The 15,596-nt window shown below is 48.1% G+C and overlaps 1 protein-coding gene and 1 pseudogene across 4 annotated transcripts in view; both read left to right on the top strand.

Annotated features, from left to right (window-relative positions):
- Positions 1-3,769: 3,769 nt before the first annotated feature.
- The window catches only part of Slc6a20 (solute carrier family 6 member 20), a 51,054-nt gene continuing 39,227 nt past the window's right edge, over positions 3,770-15,596 (top strand). For 3 of the 4 annotated variants that reach the window (XM_077795687.1, XM_026390071.2, XM_077795686.1), the window contains exon 1: positions 3,785-3,905. In XM_077795687.1, the coding sequence (XP_077651813.1) occupies positions 3,785-3,905 (121 nt within the window). Of the gene's footprint in view, positions 3,906-15,596 lie in introns of all 4 variants that reach the window. The other variant, XM_026390072.2, reaches the window with a different exon arrangement.
- LOC144253606 (polyribonucleotide 5'-hydroxyl-kinase Clp1 pseudogene) lies at positions 12,848-14,445 on the top strand (annotated as a pseudogene).

Raw genomic sequence — 15,596 nt, 5'->3', positions numbered from 1 at the left:
TCCATTCTGGCTGGGGATGGGGTGCAGGTGTTTCCAAAAACGGATCATATTTCTTTGGGTTGGAGAAGAACAGAAAGGATTTCTTCCCGGGCTGAGGGGCTGCTCAGAGATACACAAACACACAGCATTTTCCTGAAAGTGAAAAACTCGAGGTTCTGGAACCCAGGTGTGCAAGGGTCAAATTCCTCAAAGCCCAATTTAAAAAAAAAAAAAATCCTCAGGCCCTCACAAAGAAAGCCAAGGAGTTTGGACTTTATCTTGTGGATAACTGGGAGCCCCGGATGGTTAAATAAGAATGGAATCACCAGGATAAGCAAATGATTGAAAGCTGCGTGACCTTCGTAGTTGGTGGGGTAGGAATATGGAACCCTGACACAGGTCGAGTGGCTCACACCCGTGCAACTGTATCAGGGCCGTGCCCTCCTTCTCCACCTGTGGCAGAAATCAGATAACACAGGCATGCTCACCTGCCGTCCTGCAGGGCATCTTGTCCTGATTGACATGGGGCACGTGGCAGGCTCTCCTGAACTGCTCTTGCAGGTCCCTTGGTGCATACAGGGTAGGGCTCAGCTAGGCTGAAAACCAACCGTACTGTCCTGGGGCTCCAGCCACCAAGGAGAGCGGAACCCCCTCCCCTGCTCCAAACTCCCTCCACCGCCTTCATGGGGTGCGGGCACTGTCTCCTTCAGGCTCCGGAGAGCTGACCAGAAATTTTCCAGACATTTTGCAAGCTGGTTATTAAACAGCCATTATTAGGAACTGAGTTCTATAAAAATAGTTATTGCAGGCATCTTTTAAAATAGAGGTCATAAATATTCAAAGAAACATTGCTCAGAGGTAATAAATGCCATTTTCTAATATTTACTATACCCTTAGCTATGCTTTCAAGGCTATCTATGTCCACTGTACCTGCATGGTGTAAATTCATTTTACACACACACACACACACACACACACACACTCATTAGTTGTAGATGGACATGATACCTTTATTTTATTTATTTATTTTTATGTGGTACTAAGGATCGAACCCAGTGCCTCACACGTGCTAGGTGAGTGCTCTACCACTGAGCCCCAACCCCAGCCCCTATAAATTCATTTTAATGATGCATTAGTGCACATCTCTCTCCAACTCCATGATTAATGACATCTCATCCATGGTTCAGAATTGGCCTTTGTGGGAGTATTTACACCACGGAAATCGACAAATATACGAATCAGAGCTTTTTCTGGAGAGATCAGGGTAAAACACTCTCCAGCCCACATTCCATCTCACCCGGTGGAAGCCCACCCACCCACTCTTCTGTTACTAAATTGGCAGATTCTTTTCCTACTCAGTCCTGTTTGCAAATAAGCAAACAGTACCGGGAGCAGATGGGAAATTTTAGTCAATGGCCAAAGAACAAAGAAGAAGAGCTCATGCTCTACAGGCACCTTCTCTGGAGTCTGGGTGTTCACTAGCAATGAGTGACAAGGAGGTGTGGCCTGCATGCTATTATCAGAGTTTCTCATAAGAAGGGGAGGAGATCCAGGGATCGCGGTGCCATCTCTTTTCTTCTCTAGCTTGGGCATGGCCAGATCTGTCATGGCACCAGTGGGTGTGTTTTATATCATTATAATGAGATGTAATGAGCCAAAGTTTTCTGGAGTGTCAACATGGCATCTGGACTCTGTGGTAGGGAGTAGGGTGTATATGATAACTTGACCCTGGGTAACTGGGAGCAGGTGGTTATCAGTCTCCAGCTTTCACTTCTACAAGCAAGCAGCATCTGTAAGGAAACAGAGCTGATAGAACAATAGGTGACTAACAACTTGGAGCTCAGGAGGGTGACACTTCCTTTCCACCCAGGCAGCCCCATCAATGCCTCTGGCCTTGTCAGATTGGAGCAAGGTGACCTGAGCCACTCCCTCATTTGCAAGCGCTGGGTCCTGTCATGGAGTTATCTGGGTGATTCTTTGTGCTGCCCAAACCAGCACCCCCTCCAACACACTCGACGGACTCCCAGGGAGCGTGCCTGTAATGAATGGAAGAAGGTGAGATCCCTGCGGGAGGGAATTAAACAGGGGCCTGGCCTCTGCCAAGCCAACAAATTTCAAGTAGCCCCATGTTCCAGGGGACAGACAACTGTGCCGGGCATCTCTCTGAGTTCTTGAATGTCCCTGCATGGTGAGGAATCCTCTGGGAAAACTCATTTATGAGAACAAGAACATGTAAGCAGATAACTCAAGGCAGCAAACTGATTAGACAACATCAAAAACAGAACAAGTGGGGTGTGAGGATGCCCAGGGACCCAAACCAATGAATGTGTGAACGGGTACCACCACTGTGGAAAGCAGGGGGGCCCGTATCACCAGAGCTGAACATGTACCTACCCTAAGCCCCCAAGTCCCAACGGTAAGTGCATCCATCCACCAAAAATATGTTACGATGCTCTTCACAGTCTCACTGTGATAGCCCCTAAATGGAATGATACACACAAATATCTGCATAGTCTCTCCGACTGCACTGTGGGTCCTCCTCCTCTTCTTTTTGGAGGTAAAAAGTTCCAAGGATAGTTTGTCTGGGGAAGCCTCCTACCAGGACCATTCCCCGCCCGATCAGCAGGCAGGCACCAGAAGAATTTCAAAGGTCTAAGAAACCTCCAACAGCATTGACTGCATTTTGGTTTTAAGGAAGAGTTCACTAACAGCTCTCCTTTTCGCTTTTAAATTTCACTTGTTTATTTAGCATTTTCTTATCTCTTACTGTGTAACAGGCATAGTTCAAAGTGTGTTATCATCTCCTTTGCTGGGTTAGCTAGTCTTTGGTTATCTAGCCTCCTGGGCACTTACAATAATAATGGCTTTTTTTTAATTGAGCTCTTACTATATGCCAGGCAATAAGCCCTCAATTAATTCTCACGTGAGCCCTCCCTTGGTGGGGTATGTTTGTTCCCACAATTGGAGAGGAAACAGAGGTTCAGAGAAGTCAAATGACTTGCCAAGATTTCCCAGCAAGTCCGTGGTGGAACTTGGATACTAACCAAGATCCTATTTTAACACAAAGTGCAGGCGTCGTCCATGTCATGTCGGGTGGCCCACTGCACCTAAGCCACCTTGTGGGTCTGGTCCCGACTTGGCCTAAGGAATCAGAATTCCAGGTCCCTGTTCTGGCCTGGACAGTGGAGTTTCCCACAGCACTACTTCAAAGCCTGATTCCATCCCGCCTGCCCATAGGTGCAGAGCCCAGCTGGACAGTGGATATAGCTACCCTGGGCGCTGGAGAGGGGACGGTCCCTGGCTCCTTCTAGTCTCTGCGGGAAGGTCCTGGCTCCTCCTCCGCGGAACCACTGCCCGTTTGCTTTGCCTTAGTGGTCTTCCCTGGGTCTTCTTGGTCTCGCACATGCACTCGGTCCAACCTATGAAACTGCGCCCGCTGTGGGTCAAGGACCCTTGAAAATGTTCCATCCAGTCCAACGTAAGCGTCTCCTTTCCCCAGAAAGCCAGCTCCAGGAGGGCTGGGATGTGTGTGGGTCACAGGCTTGTCCGCGACCAGGCCTGGCACCCAGCGGGCACTCGATCAAAAAGGGGCCAGGGGCCGAGGGACCCCATCGGGAGCTCTTTTTAGCGCCCCGCGCCCACCAACCACCCCGGGCGCTTCCCCCGCGCGGCGGCCCGGCGGGTGGGGCTCGCCGTCAGCCATTACCAGCCTCGCCCTCCGCGGGCGCCGTTAATAAGATTAGCAATTAAAAGCCAAGAGCCGAGAGCGCGGCGGCTGGGGCAGCGGGGCCAGTGGAGTCGCGCCATGGAGAAGGTGCGGCCGCAATGGGGCCACCAGCGGCAGTTCGTGTTGGCTTGCATCTCCTATGCCGTGGGCCTGGGCAACGTGTGGCGCTTCCCCTACCTGTGCCAGCTGTACGGCGGAGGTGAGTGCGCCCAGCCCGTGCGCGGGGCGCTGGGCTGCGCCCGGGAGGCGCGGGAGGCGCGGGGCTGCACCCTGCTAGGAGCTAGCGCGCCTAGGTTCGGAGCGCGACCGATCGCTCAGCCCGCAGCCACAGAGCCAGGTCCTCCGGGAACCCCCGACCCCACCCGGAGTCCACCCAGAGCAGAGCTCCCAGTCGGTCCGCTGCAGCTGCAGCAGGGTGAGAGCCAAGGCGCGGGATGCTGCTCTCTCCCCTGGGAGAAGGAGAGGTGGCCGGCCCCCCGACGTGGCTTCTTAGAAACCTGAAGTGTACGAGCAAAACTAAGGACAAAATTACAAGTTTCACATCTGAAACTGAAGTCCCTTGCACAGCAGGATTGATACCCAGGACTCAGGTTTTTAATTTCCAGCTATTTCTTTTAACTTCTTCTTCTTTATTTCTTTTAATTTTATTTTATTGGCACGGGGATTGAACCCAAGGGCGCTTTACCACCGAGCCACATTCCTTGCCCTTTTTATTTTCGAGAAGTTGCTGAGGCTGGTCTTGAACTTGTGATCCTCCTGTCTCAGCCTTCTGAGTTGCTGGGATTACAGGTGTGCAGCCATCTCAACCGGCTTCTTTCACATCTTTCATGAAAAGATTAGTTTGGGGAGGGGGGAATGGTTTGGTTTGGAACCATGAGGCAGGAAAGGCAGATCATTCCCTACCTGGATTTTGTGGGTTGTTTTTGACAAATGTTTCCTATGAACCATTGCCGCAGCTCAGGGGACAGCCAGCATCACCTCATGCCACCTGGGAGGTGTGGCAAGAGGGATTCAAGTCGCACCATTTAAAGACGTCTTTCCTCAGTCATTCCTTTTCTAACATTCTGCCTAAAGAAATACTCACAGTTCTCACAGAAGGTAGAAAACAGGATGGCCACCACCTTTGGATAAGATTAAACTTTAGAAACTTCCTAAGCCCACGACTAAGGAGTTCAATAAACTATGGAGCATTCACAGTGGTGTTCTTGGCAGCCTTAAAGTGGCCTGTTTATAAAATTTTATCTATGTTTTCATCGTGTATTAAAGTGGAGGGAGTGGAAGTCAGAGTCAAAACTTTATAAAACGGATTTGAATTTTTAAACAATTATGTTGAAAATAGGCAGAGAAAAGGGAATGGGGGAAATGTGCCAATGTATTGTCAGGAGTTTATCTTTTTGTTTCTCTTCCCCCACCCCCCTCTCTGTGTCTTCTATAATCAGCATAAAAGACAATGAAAGATGTTAGATCCAAGTATTCACACAAAATTTGACCCATTTAAGACCAAGTCCTAAATACTGCTCCCTCCTCCCATCACCTCCCCCTCCCCCAGCTCAAAAACAACTCAACAAAAGGTTAATCCATAGAGATTTTTTTTAATATTCTCAATTCTGGATCCTTTTCAAAATTTGAAATGCATAAACACCCACTTATTATGTGAAGGGCAGTTGCTGCCATATACTCCCTCATCTTCCTCACTGACTTTGGAAGGGAGACTTTCATACAGTTCTGAGCTCAGCATACCAGCCTTTATCCTGGGTAACAACACCCAATTTTCAGGCTAACCTAGTCTCAGTGTCACATGACTGCTTAATTCCATCACCTAAATAGTCTGCAGGTAGGCATGTTATGGCAAGATTGCAATAAATCACTGACTAGATCTTAAAGCAGGAGACAGAACCTTTATTCACGAGCTGGCAGGCCAAGGGGTAGGTTGCAAGTCTACACCCTTTGACCTCCTCGCGGGGTTTGAGTCTACCTTTTATAGTCCAAAACCGTATTAATTGTAAGTGGCTGTTGCTATGATTCCAAACCATAAACAAAGGTCATGAGATCTAAAATCATAAGCAGACGGGGAAGTGGGTCAAAACGACCCTAGTTGAGTACAAGTTAAAGAATGGTGGCTAACATCTAGACCATCATTCTCTGCCAGGGTACATTGTCCAAGAAAAATGGGAATCAAAGAGAGAACAATTTTACATTGAATTACAAGACTTGTCATTTTGTGTTGCCAAACATGATATGGGTTCAGAGGCGGAGTGATCCCATGGGAGAAGCATTTTTTAATGTGCCGTCGAATCTCAGGGTAACATGGAGTCTGTTCGGTCATTGCCCATATAGCCTGGTCCATAACAGGCATAGGTGGGCTGGGTGGTTCTGAAGTCAACTATGTATCCAGGAGTTGCTAGGGAAACCTCAAGACCTTGGAGCCCAAAAAGAACAACAAGAGGAAATCTTGGGCCTGGTGCAGAGGACACTTAGGCTGGATGGGTGGTTCCAGATGGCTAGGGGCTGGGTGGCGGATAGATTGGTGGGTGGGCAGGTGAATGGATGGGCCATAGGTCAGGTGGATGACGAGTGTCTACAGAATAAAGAGCAAATTCAAACTCATCTTGGCACAATAGTCACTTGACCACCTAACAACTCCCCTGTATTTCCACCTCATTTCTTGCCACTTCACCCCCAGCTCTTCTGAACAGCTCTTTGTCAACAAGGGCCAACTTCTCTGCCTCAACTCTTTGCACAAGATAGATTCTTCCCCTGGGGTGCTCTTGTCAGCCTGGCTGCTCTTTGTGACCCTCCCCACTACCTGTCTGGCCAAGGTAGCAGTTGGTCAGAAGCAGAGATGTCCTAGGTTTCTCTATCTCCCCATTCACCCAGCCTCATGGTGGGTGGGGCTGGAGGAGGCACCCAATAAATACTTGCTGAATGAATGAAGGAGGTCTGTGATGAAAAGCTGTGAGGCGGGATACCGGTGGTTTCTGCTGCACAGTAGTCACCTATGAATACGTGATATACATGGCCCCAAACCCAGGCAGTTTACAACTCATTCTTGACCTGGACATGAAGGATGAACAAGCCACATCACAAAAATACTCCACAGGGTATAACCTCCTTCTCCCCAGAGCTGCCAACACCCCCAACAAATGAAGGGCTTTGTTTATAAGCCCCAATCCCCCCAGCTGTGCCAAAATGCCTCCAGAAGCAAGCAGATTAGGGTCTGCACTCCTTGCCATGGGCCAAGGAGGTGATCCCTTTCTGCTCTCCAGGCCAGGCCTGGCACGAGGAATGTTAATTCTGAACATTACATTCCAGGTACCGGTCTTCTCTGTACAGCTCTGGCCGCTGGTGCCAGAAATAAAAATAAGCAGTCGAAGGAACGTCACCAAATCCCTTTTTGAGAAGATCAGCAGGTCTGGGGCCACCATGTCAAAGTCTAAGGCAGTGATTATGCTGGAAGAAACCAGGGAGGCAGTGTGCCAAGTACTAACCTATGGGGACAAACAAACCCACAAGTCACTTTATGTAAATGTGTGCATGGAAGAAACGCAGAGAAACAAGAGCAGGAAATATAGATTTTTATTCCCTCTTAAATTTTCTTTATATGCTTTTTGAACATCACAGAGGTGGGCATCGGATGGCACCTGACCACACCCTGGGAAAGTATGCTCTCAGATTTGATGTTCCACTTCCCCTCAAAGCCTCTACTCCTCTCTGGGTCAGGAAGTGAGCTCTTCCAGCCCCCCTCCACTTTATCTCTGCTAACCCCAAACTGCTTAAAGCATCCCATCTCCAACAGATCCCCTCCTCCTCCCAGAGCTTCATGCCCAGAGACCTGCAGGGAGAGCAGGATTCAGTACTTCCAACAAGCTCCTTGTAAGGCTGCCGCTTGGTCCATGGACCACTCTTTGCAGAAAGGGTCACGGTAGCTCATGTGTTCCCGGATCACCAGCAGCTGGGGGCCTGGTGATCTAATTCATAGCATTTGCTGATGATCATGGTATAAATATTTCCACCATAGCTGGTTCCAAACTACCACCATATTGTCCCACTGTGCAGGGCTGGGAAGAGGTTGGGCAGTTGGCTCTTGTGAGCTGGTCTGGGCCATCCCCTTTACCACTGGAGCCAGGTGCCATGGAGACCACTGCTCACACCCTGGGGCTGATCCACAGTACATCAGTTCCAGGAATGGGCCAGGCAACCACTCGAGTGCTCACCTATGACCTGTGTATATGTTGGTGTATCCGGGTGCTTTCAGGATGAGACTCGCTGTGTCTACAGTTCTCTGGGAGGGACAGAAGCTGAGTGTCAGAGGTCATAAATTGTCAACACCTACGATTTGCAAAGCAAGTTTTGACATGCCAGGCAGTGTGGACATCTCCTGCGCAGTGTAGTGTGGCGCATTCCCTGCAGCTGTGTAGTTGGCAGAGTGCTGCCACGGTCGGTCCCGTCCCTCTAGTTACAGACAGGAAACAAGTTCAGAGAAGAAAAGTTTGCTTGGTAGGAAGTAGCTGGGGCTGGAGCCACCTTTGTGCCCAAGCTGGGGCCATCTCCCCAGCGCCCTGCAGCTTCTCTGACGCAGGACAAGAGCACTGTGTCAGATGTCACCGCCTTCTTCTAGGACCCTCCAGACAGGGGGCTTCCTCCCATGGTTTTGACATGACCCTTGACCATGAAGGCACCTGGACACTGGAGGGGGCATGGCCAAGAGCCTGCAAGTCCACAGTGTCCTCCTGTGATCCCTTGTCCTTCTGGACCAGTGTCCTCTCTACTTCTGCTCAATATGCTCCAAAATGTGTGATGTCCTCCTTTGGACCAGGGCACCCCACACACCTTGCCCTCTCCAGGAAATCTCCTCCCCCCCAAAAAAGCAACCTCTTCTGTGCAGCCCCCAGGCTAAGCCTCAGTCCTGAGCCGTCACTGTGGGTGTGAAGTGTAGCGCCCCACAGTGGGGAGGAGGAGCAACCAGCAGAACATAGCATCTGCCTGTTCTGATGAATGGAGAAGCCTCCATTCATCTACATGTTTGCATCATTAGGACCTGGAAAACCTAGGGGTGCCTGTGTCCCACCTCCAGAAACCCTGATTGGGTGGCTCTCAGGCAGGGCCTGAACTTTAGGAGTTTTTAAAATTCCCCAGGGTATTTGGCTATGCAGCCCAAATTAAGAGCCACCCTCTGCTGGGCGAGGTGGGGCAGGCCTGTAATCCCAGCACCTCAGGAGGCTGAGACAGGAGGATCTCGAGTTCAAAGCTAGCCTCGGCAACTTGGCAAGGTCCTAGCAACTTGGCACACCCCATCCCATCTCAAAAATAAAATATAAAAAGGGCTCAGGATGTGGCTCAGTGGTTAAGCACCCCTGAGTGCAATCCCCAGTACCTAAAGACGAAAAAACAAAAGCAACAACAACAAACAAAAAAACACCACTATCTTATGCCCTTTTATGAACAGGAAGAGGCAGACAATAATTAAAACTAAACGATATCGGCATTCTAGGCACTGAATTGAAGTCATTCCGTAAATACAAACAGGGACAGCAGGCAGTGGGGCACTTCTTGAAGATGGTTTTATTACCCTGGGGGCAGGAAAGGACAAGTGTTAGACCATTCCTTCAGCCCAGAGCAGGCCCAGCTAGGAAGGGAAATTCAGAGGCTCTGTTGAAACAACTGGAGAAGGACTAACTGCCCCCAGGGAATTCAGAAAGCCGTGGGGCAATGGAGTCTGAGGCTCAGCTCAACAACTAGATGTGAAAACACCCCAGGCAGCAGAAACCACACAGGCAAAAGCACAGAAGTGCGTGCATTTGAGGGGAACAGCCAGAGATCCTCAGTGGCCATGATTGATGCAGCCAGGGCTGGGGGCTGGGGCAGGGCTGGACAATGGCGAGAGAGGTGCTGGAGGCGAGGAGGGGGTCAGCATGTCCCCCAAGGGCCTTGATTAACGAGCTGAGCTGGAGAACTTGACTCTGAAGGTAAAGCCAGGGTTTGGGGCAGCCACTGATAGAGCTGTGGTTTACAGATGCCAGGATGCAGGCCAGGCTGGAGCTGGGTAGCAAGCAGAGTGAGGATCTGCCAGAGCCGATGGGCATGGAGAGGAGGAAGAGGCTGGACAGGAACTCTAGACGTTTCCAACCAGGGCAGATCCATAAGGATGACTTTTAATTTTTTTTTTTTACCTGATCTTTTGTTATTCACAAAACATTGAGTGGATTTGAGTCTCAATGGGAAACTTTTGGGAGTGGAAGGAGTGAATGAGGAGAAGGAGGCACTGGAAAGGACTGTCACACTGGGTAGAGCAGTATGTCTCCAAGGGGGGCCTGGCCCAGCAGTTTCAGTGTCACTCGGGACGTGCTTTGTCAAATAGACCCATGTCCATACACAGACGCTCACCCCCACAGAGAAAAACTCAGGTTAAAGAATCCAAGTTGTGGTTTTTATTGAGCACAAAGTTATGTAAGTGGAGAAGATTTACAAAGATTTTGGAAGCCTCAGTTAACTTCCCCCCAAAAGTGGTTTTTCTATGTCTTTGTGGGCCTCAAAGGAGTCAGCACAATGGGAGGGCTCACAGAGACAAATGTCACACATTGAGGGGACAGCTGTCACAGAGAGGGGTCTCTCTTCCAGTGAGATTCTTAGGTTTAGCTAATAGATGAGGTACTGCTATGATAATTAGAAAAAATAATAATAACGTGCTCTAGAATAACCTATTGTACTTGTCTGGGGGTTATAAATGTGATAGATAAGTTTATGGTCAAGATTCTGGGAAATACAGATATGTGCAAAGACTAAAATACAAAATCACTTGAAATTCCACCATCCAGAGGTAACAGCAGTTAACATTTTTCCTTTAAAATATTAGAACCACATTTTTTTTACTATCATTTGATGTTTGTATTCAAAATAAACCAATTGGCCAGTGCAGTGGCTCATACCTGTAAGGTGAGGCAGAAGTATCACAAGTTCAAAGCCAGTCTTAGCAACTTAGCGAGGCCCTAAGCAACTTAGTGAGGCTCTGTCTCAAAATAAAAAGGGCTGGGGATGTGGCTCAGTTATTAAGCCCCCCCCCCCCGGGGTTCAATCCCTAGTATCAAATTTTAAAAAAATAAATAAATAAAATGAAATGAACCTATTGCAGTTACTTTAAAGTCTTGTCATATATGTTGAAAATATTAATTTAAATAGCTTCATAACATCCCATTCACAGAGGCTTCATGATGTATTTAACTATCCCCCAGTTGTAGAACTTTAGGTGGTGTAAAGTTAGCTCTGTTATAACCCAATGGTCATTGTCTTTCTAGTGGAAGAGTTTGATCCATTTATATTTATTATCAGGTTATGTTCACTGCCATTTCTCATCATGTTTTGTTCTGCCTGCAGTTTGCTTTTTGCGGGCGTTGTGTTTTTTTTTTTTATCTTTTACAATATAAAGTATATTTTGCCTCTTAAGTCCTATTTTTATTCTACTAGTAGTTACATTTTTAAAAAAGAGGAGCATTTATTTTCTCTATCCATATTAAGAATAAAATGTTATCTGAGAAAGTTGAAAAATTGTAACCTGCTTAGTCTGTTTTCTGTTGCTATAATCGAACACCACAGACCAACTTAGAGAGACAAGAGGTCAGTTTGGCTCATGGTTCTGGAGGCTGGGAAGTTCAGGAACATGGCACCTGCATCTGCTTGGCATCTGTGCTGTGTCATCTTGTGCTATGTCACAATAAAACACAGGGCCTTGGTGCTAGAGAGTAAGTACCAGAGGAAGCATGAAATCATAACAAAGCCACTCCCTCAACCCAAGAATTCCTTAGTTCATTAATCCAGAGCCCTCACAACCCAGTCGCCTCCAAGGATCCCACCTCCGAATACCATTAAAAACTTTGGAATTCAGTTTCCAACACATGAAATTTGGGGAGCACGTTCACCCCATAGCACACACTTTCACTTCCTCTTTCTTTCCTTACCCACACCCACTTATTAAATTTTATTGACTTAAATCTGAGATTTCAGACACGTGAAGATGATTATTTTACTATTAATAGGTTGCTTCTTCTTACTTAGGAATTCCGTTTTCCTTTGGCATTTACAATGAAATCAACTATTATTTCAGACTTCACTCTGTTCCGTCTATCAACTGCCACTTGGTTCTTTCACGACACAACTCCTTAACACGGGTTTTTCCCTTTTATCCAACTCTTTGGTTTACCAGCAAGTAAATATTTCAGGAATAATAAATAGGTGGATCACTTTCTGAGTGTGTCCGAGAATATCTTTCCTTTGTCACCCCATGTCTGGCCTACAATCTTTTTTTTTTTTTAAGATGGACACAATATCTTTATTCATTTTTATGCGGTGCTAAGGATTGAACCTCGTGTCTGTGAGAACCTCGTGTCTGCAAGTGTTCTACCGCTGAGCTACAGCCCCAGCCCTGCCAATAATCTTTATTACTCAAAAAAATGTAGAGAAGCTTCTTTATTGTCTTCAGCTTTTTGGTTCCGAGGAGGAAGGAAACTCTGCAGCCAGGTTTAAATTTATTCATTCTTAGGTATTCTGGATACCTAAAATACTATAGAAGTTTATATGATCTCATAATCTCCTCCCAAGTTCCAGGCAATGTGCATGTATTAGACATGTTCTCACCAGCCCTTTCTAGGATGGTGAGCCCTGGCCTTGCACTCACCCAGGTAAACGCTGGTGGAGTTGGTGACTGTGCCTGTTCCAGGGCAGAGTCTGCCGTGTTCTTGGCCTCCTCAGGTCCTGAGCTGTTGGCTATGTCTCTTCTCTGTTCTTAGTATTTCACTGGACGATTTCTTAACATTGTAGATTTCCTCCACTTATTGCCACGTGGGGCTTGACACCCAGCCATCAAGGTTTGTTTTCTTGCTTTCTTTTTCTTTTTTTTTTTTTTTCCATCCTCAGAAAACCCTTTGTCTTCTTAACCTGGTCTGTTTCATTGCTGCCTGGTGTTGTCCCGGAAACATGTCTTTCTTTCCTTTCTTCTACTTCTCAGAGCAAATCTATTTCAGAGGAAGACGAGCTCTGGAGCTCTGTCACACTCCAGGGGTGCTTCTATTTTGATATACAGTGTCTTATCATAGGTCCAAAGGTTGCTTTCATGAAAGTTCATACTTTCAGAGGGAGGTGTTAGCCATGATGGCCTTGCCAGTATTCCTCTTATCTACTATAGACACAAAGTCATGTCAGTGGTTAAAATAGTGATACTGTGAATTAAAAAAAAAAAACACACACACACACAGTTTTTAGCACCATAATGTACCTCACCAGATCTTTCCAGTGTTATTCCCTGGTAACAGCCTCATGATCTGTCCACCCCAGTAGAACCACCACTGTCAACAAATGTTTATTGAGCACTTACTGTGTGCTGGTCATTCATTAGGATAGAACTCTGCAGTAAGTCAGGTAGACCCCATGCCTAACCTCAGTGAGCTGTTTGGGGGTTTGGGAAGGGCGAGCAGACCAGGAGACACTCCGTGTGTGGGCAAGGACCTCGATGGCAGGGGCTGTGATCCCAGAGAGGGGAGTCCTTAGTTTTAGGCAGTTGGGAAAGGCTCCTACAGGAAGTGACGGGTGTGAAAGACCCGGTGAGACCTGAAGGAGACCTTCCTGCCGTCCTCAAATATTCCCTGGGCTCCAGTTCCCTGCCCTGTGCTGCTCGGGGCCAGGCAGGGAGCGTGAGCTTCCACACCAGTCTGGAGGCAGACACCAGGCAAACAATGTGATGATTGAGTTTCGACCCAGGTAACTGCTCGGCAGGACAGTCAAGCAGGGCTAGGGGTCAGAGGGCATGGGGGCCAAATCACCCTTTGACAGTCAGCAGAGTAACTGGACAAAAATGTGGGCATAAGACAGTTGTGAGTCTCAAAATGTCTCCTACAAGGGACTTCCTTGTTTCAAGTGGGAGAAACCTCACGGACAGCAGATTCAGTCAGAATTGCTGGCCTGCATGGCAGAGATCTTTGGCACAGAACTGACCTGAAATAAGAGATTCACCTTTGAGGCTGGTGCCCAGGGGGCTGTCTCCACTGACATGCCACCGAGCGGCCGCACCAAGCTGACTTGTGTTTCCAAGGACACCCTTATGTTGCCTTTCAACACTCAACCTTGGAGCAGATGCAGATACAGGTGGAAAAGGAAGAAGAGTGAGGCCATCAAGGGATGGTACTGGGACCCCTGGTGTGGGTGGGTCTACGGTGTGTTGTCCCCGATGCTCGACCATGCAGTGTGCTCCCTACTAACCTGGAGCTGGGATGCACAGCAGAGATCTGTGTCCACCCCTGGTACCAAGGCGGGGCCCTGGACACTGAGCAGCCAGCAGGTGATGAGGAGGGGTTCTCTATCCAGAACCCCTGGTGTATCATTGCGACTCCACCACTCCTGGCACTGACATCCGGCTTTCCAATAGGATGACATCTCACTTAGCAGATGTGTTCACCAAAGATGTGAGGTCACTCGATGGGCACCTACAGGTGGCTGTGTCATTAACACCTGTGACCGGATCAAGGGCTCTGGCCACCAGGCAGGGTGCATGCAGGTTTAGCTTTTGAGGGGGATATAGTTGAGGTTCTGAATCTCTCAAGGCACACTGTACAATGAGCCTGACATGGGACCCACCACATTGTGTATGCTCTCTGCTGCTCCCTAAGACTGGGGGTGTGTGTGGTAAAGATGCTAAGGACTTCAGGTGGGAATGCAGGGATAATTGTATCCATGACTATTTCTATGGATTCTGATGCTATTCTATCTGTATGGCTTCAATGTCAGACTTTTCAGATGTGAAAATCTACAAAGTTTGGGATACCCCCTGTTATGGTTTAGATGTGGTGTCCCCCAAATGCTCACGTGTGAGACAATGCAAGGCTTGAAGGAGACCTGATTGGGTGATAGCCTTAACCTAATCTGTGCATTAGTCCCTGATGGGATAAACTGAGCTGTAACTGAAGGCCAGGGCTGGCTGGAGGAAGTGGTTCACTGGGGGCATGGCTATGGGGTACATATTTGTATTTGGCAAGTGGAGTCTCTCTCTCTCTCTCTCTCTCTCTCTCTCTCTCTCTCTCTCTCACTCTGCTTTCTGATCATCATGGGAGCTGCTTCCCTCTGCTACACTCTTCCGCCATGATGTTCAGCCTCACTTGAGCCCCGAGGAATGGAGCCTGCTGTCTGAGACCTCTGACACCATGAGCTCCCCAAATAAACTTTTCCTCCGAAAATTGTTCTGGTCAGATCCTTCACAGCAGCGAAAAAGCTGACTAACCCTAACCCTAACCCTAACCCCTCATCCCAGACTCCTTTGGGCTTGTCTCAGGAAGACGTCGGCTCAAGCTAGGACCTGTCACCCCTGGCCGAGACGTGGTGCACCACCTGCTGACCGTCAGCCCGGCTGAGGGTACAGAGGAGGACCTTTCTGGGACACGTGTGGCTGGCTTCATGGTGGAGCAGAGGTGTTTACTGTCCTGTCCCGGGTCCCTGGCCCAGGCCTAAGGACTTCCTTCTCACTGTGCTTACCCAGTCCAGAGATCTCAAGTAGAAATCAGCAAGAAGTCTTTGCTTTCTGGGGCTTTGAAGTCTTCTGGCCATCACTAAAGACAGATGGGCTGAGATATAAGTATCTACTGAGGCCAGCTGACCAGGAAAAAACCATATATTTTACCTCTTAAAACAGGTGGTAGCAACTGAACTCTTCTAGTATTAAACCAAAAGGAGAACCATGAAAATACGATTGTTTTCTTAGATCATCTAAGATGTCACTGCAAATTCTCTTAAAATCCTGTAGAATTCCATTTCTTTCACTTTGCTACAATATGGATTTCTTTTTAACATTTTTTTAGTTGTCCACGGACCTTTAAGTTATTTATTCATATGCCGTGCTGGGAATCGAACCCAA

The sequence above is a fragment of the Urocitellus parryii genome, chromosome 3 (assembly GCF_045843805.1).
Source record: "Urocitellus parryii isolate mUroPar1 chromosome 3, mUroPar1.hap1, whole genome shotgun sequence".
Classification (NCBI taxonomy): Eukaryota; Metazoa; Chordata; class Mammalia; order Rodentia; family Sciuridae; genus Urocitellus; species Urocitellus parryii.
The sequence above is the reverse complement of the archived record's forward strand: the minus strand, read 5'-3'. Positions and strand labels throughout refer to the sequence as shown.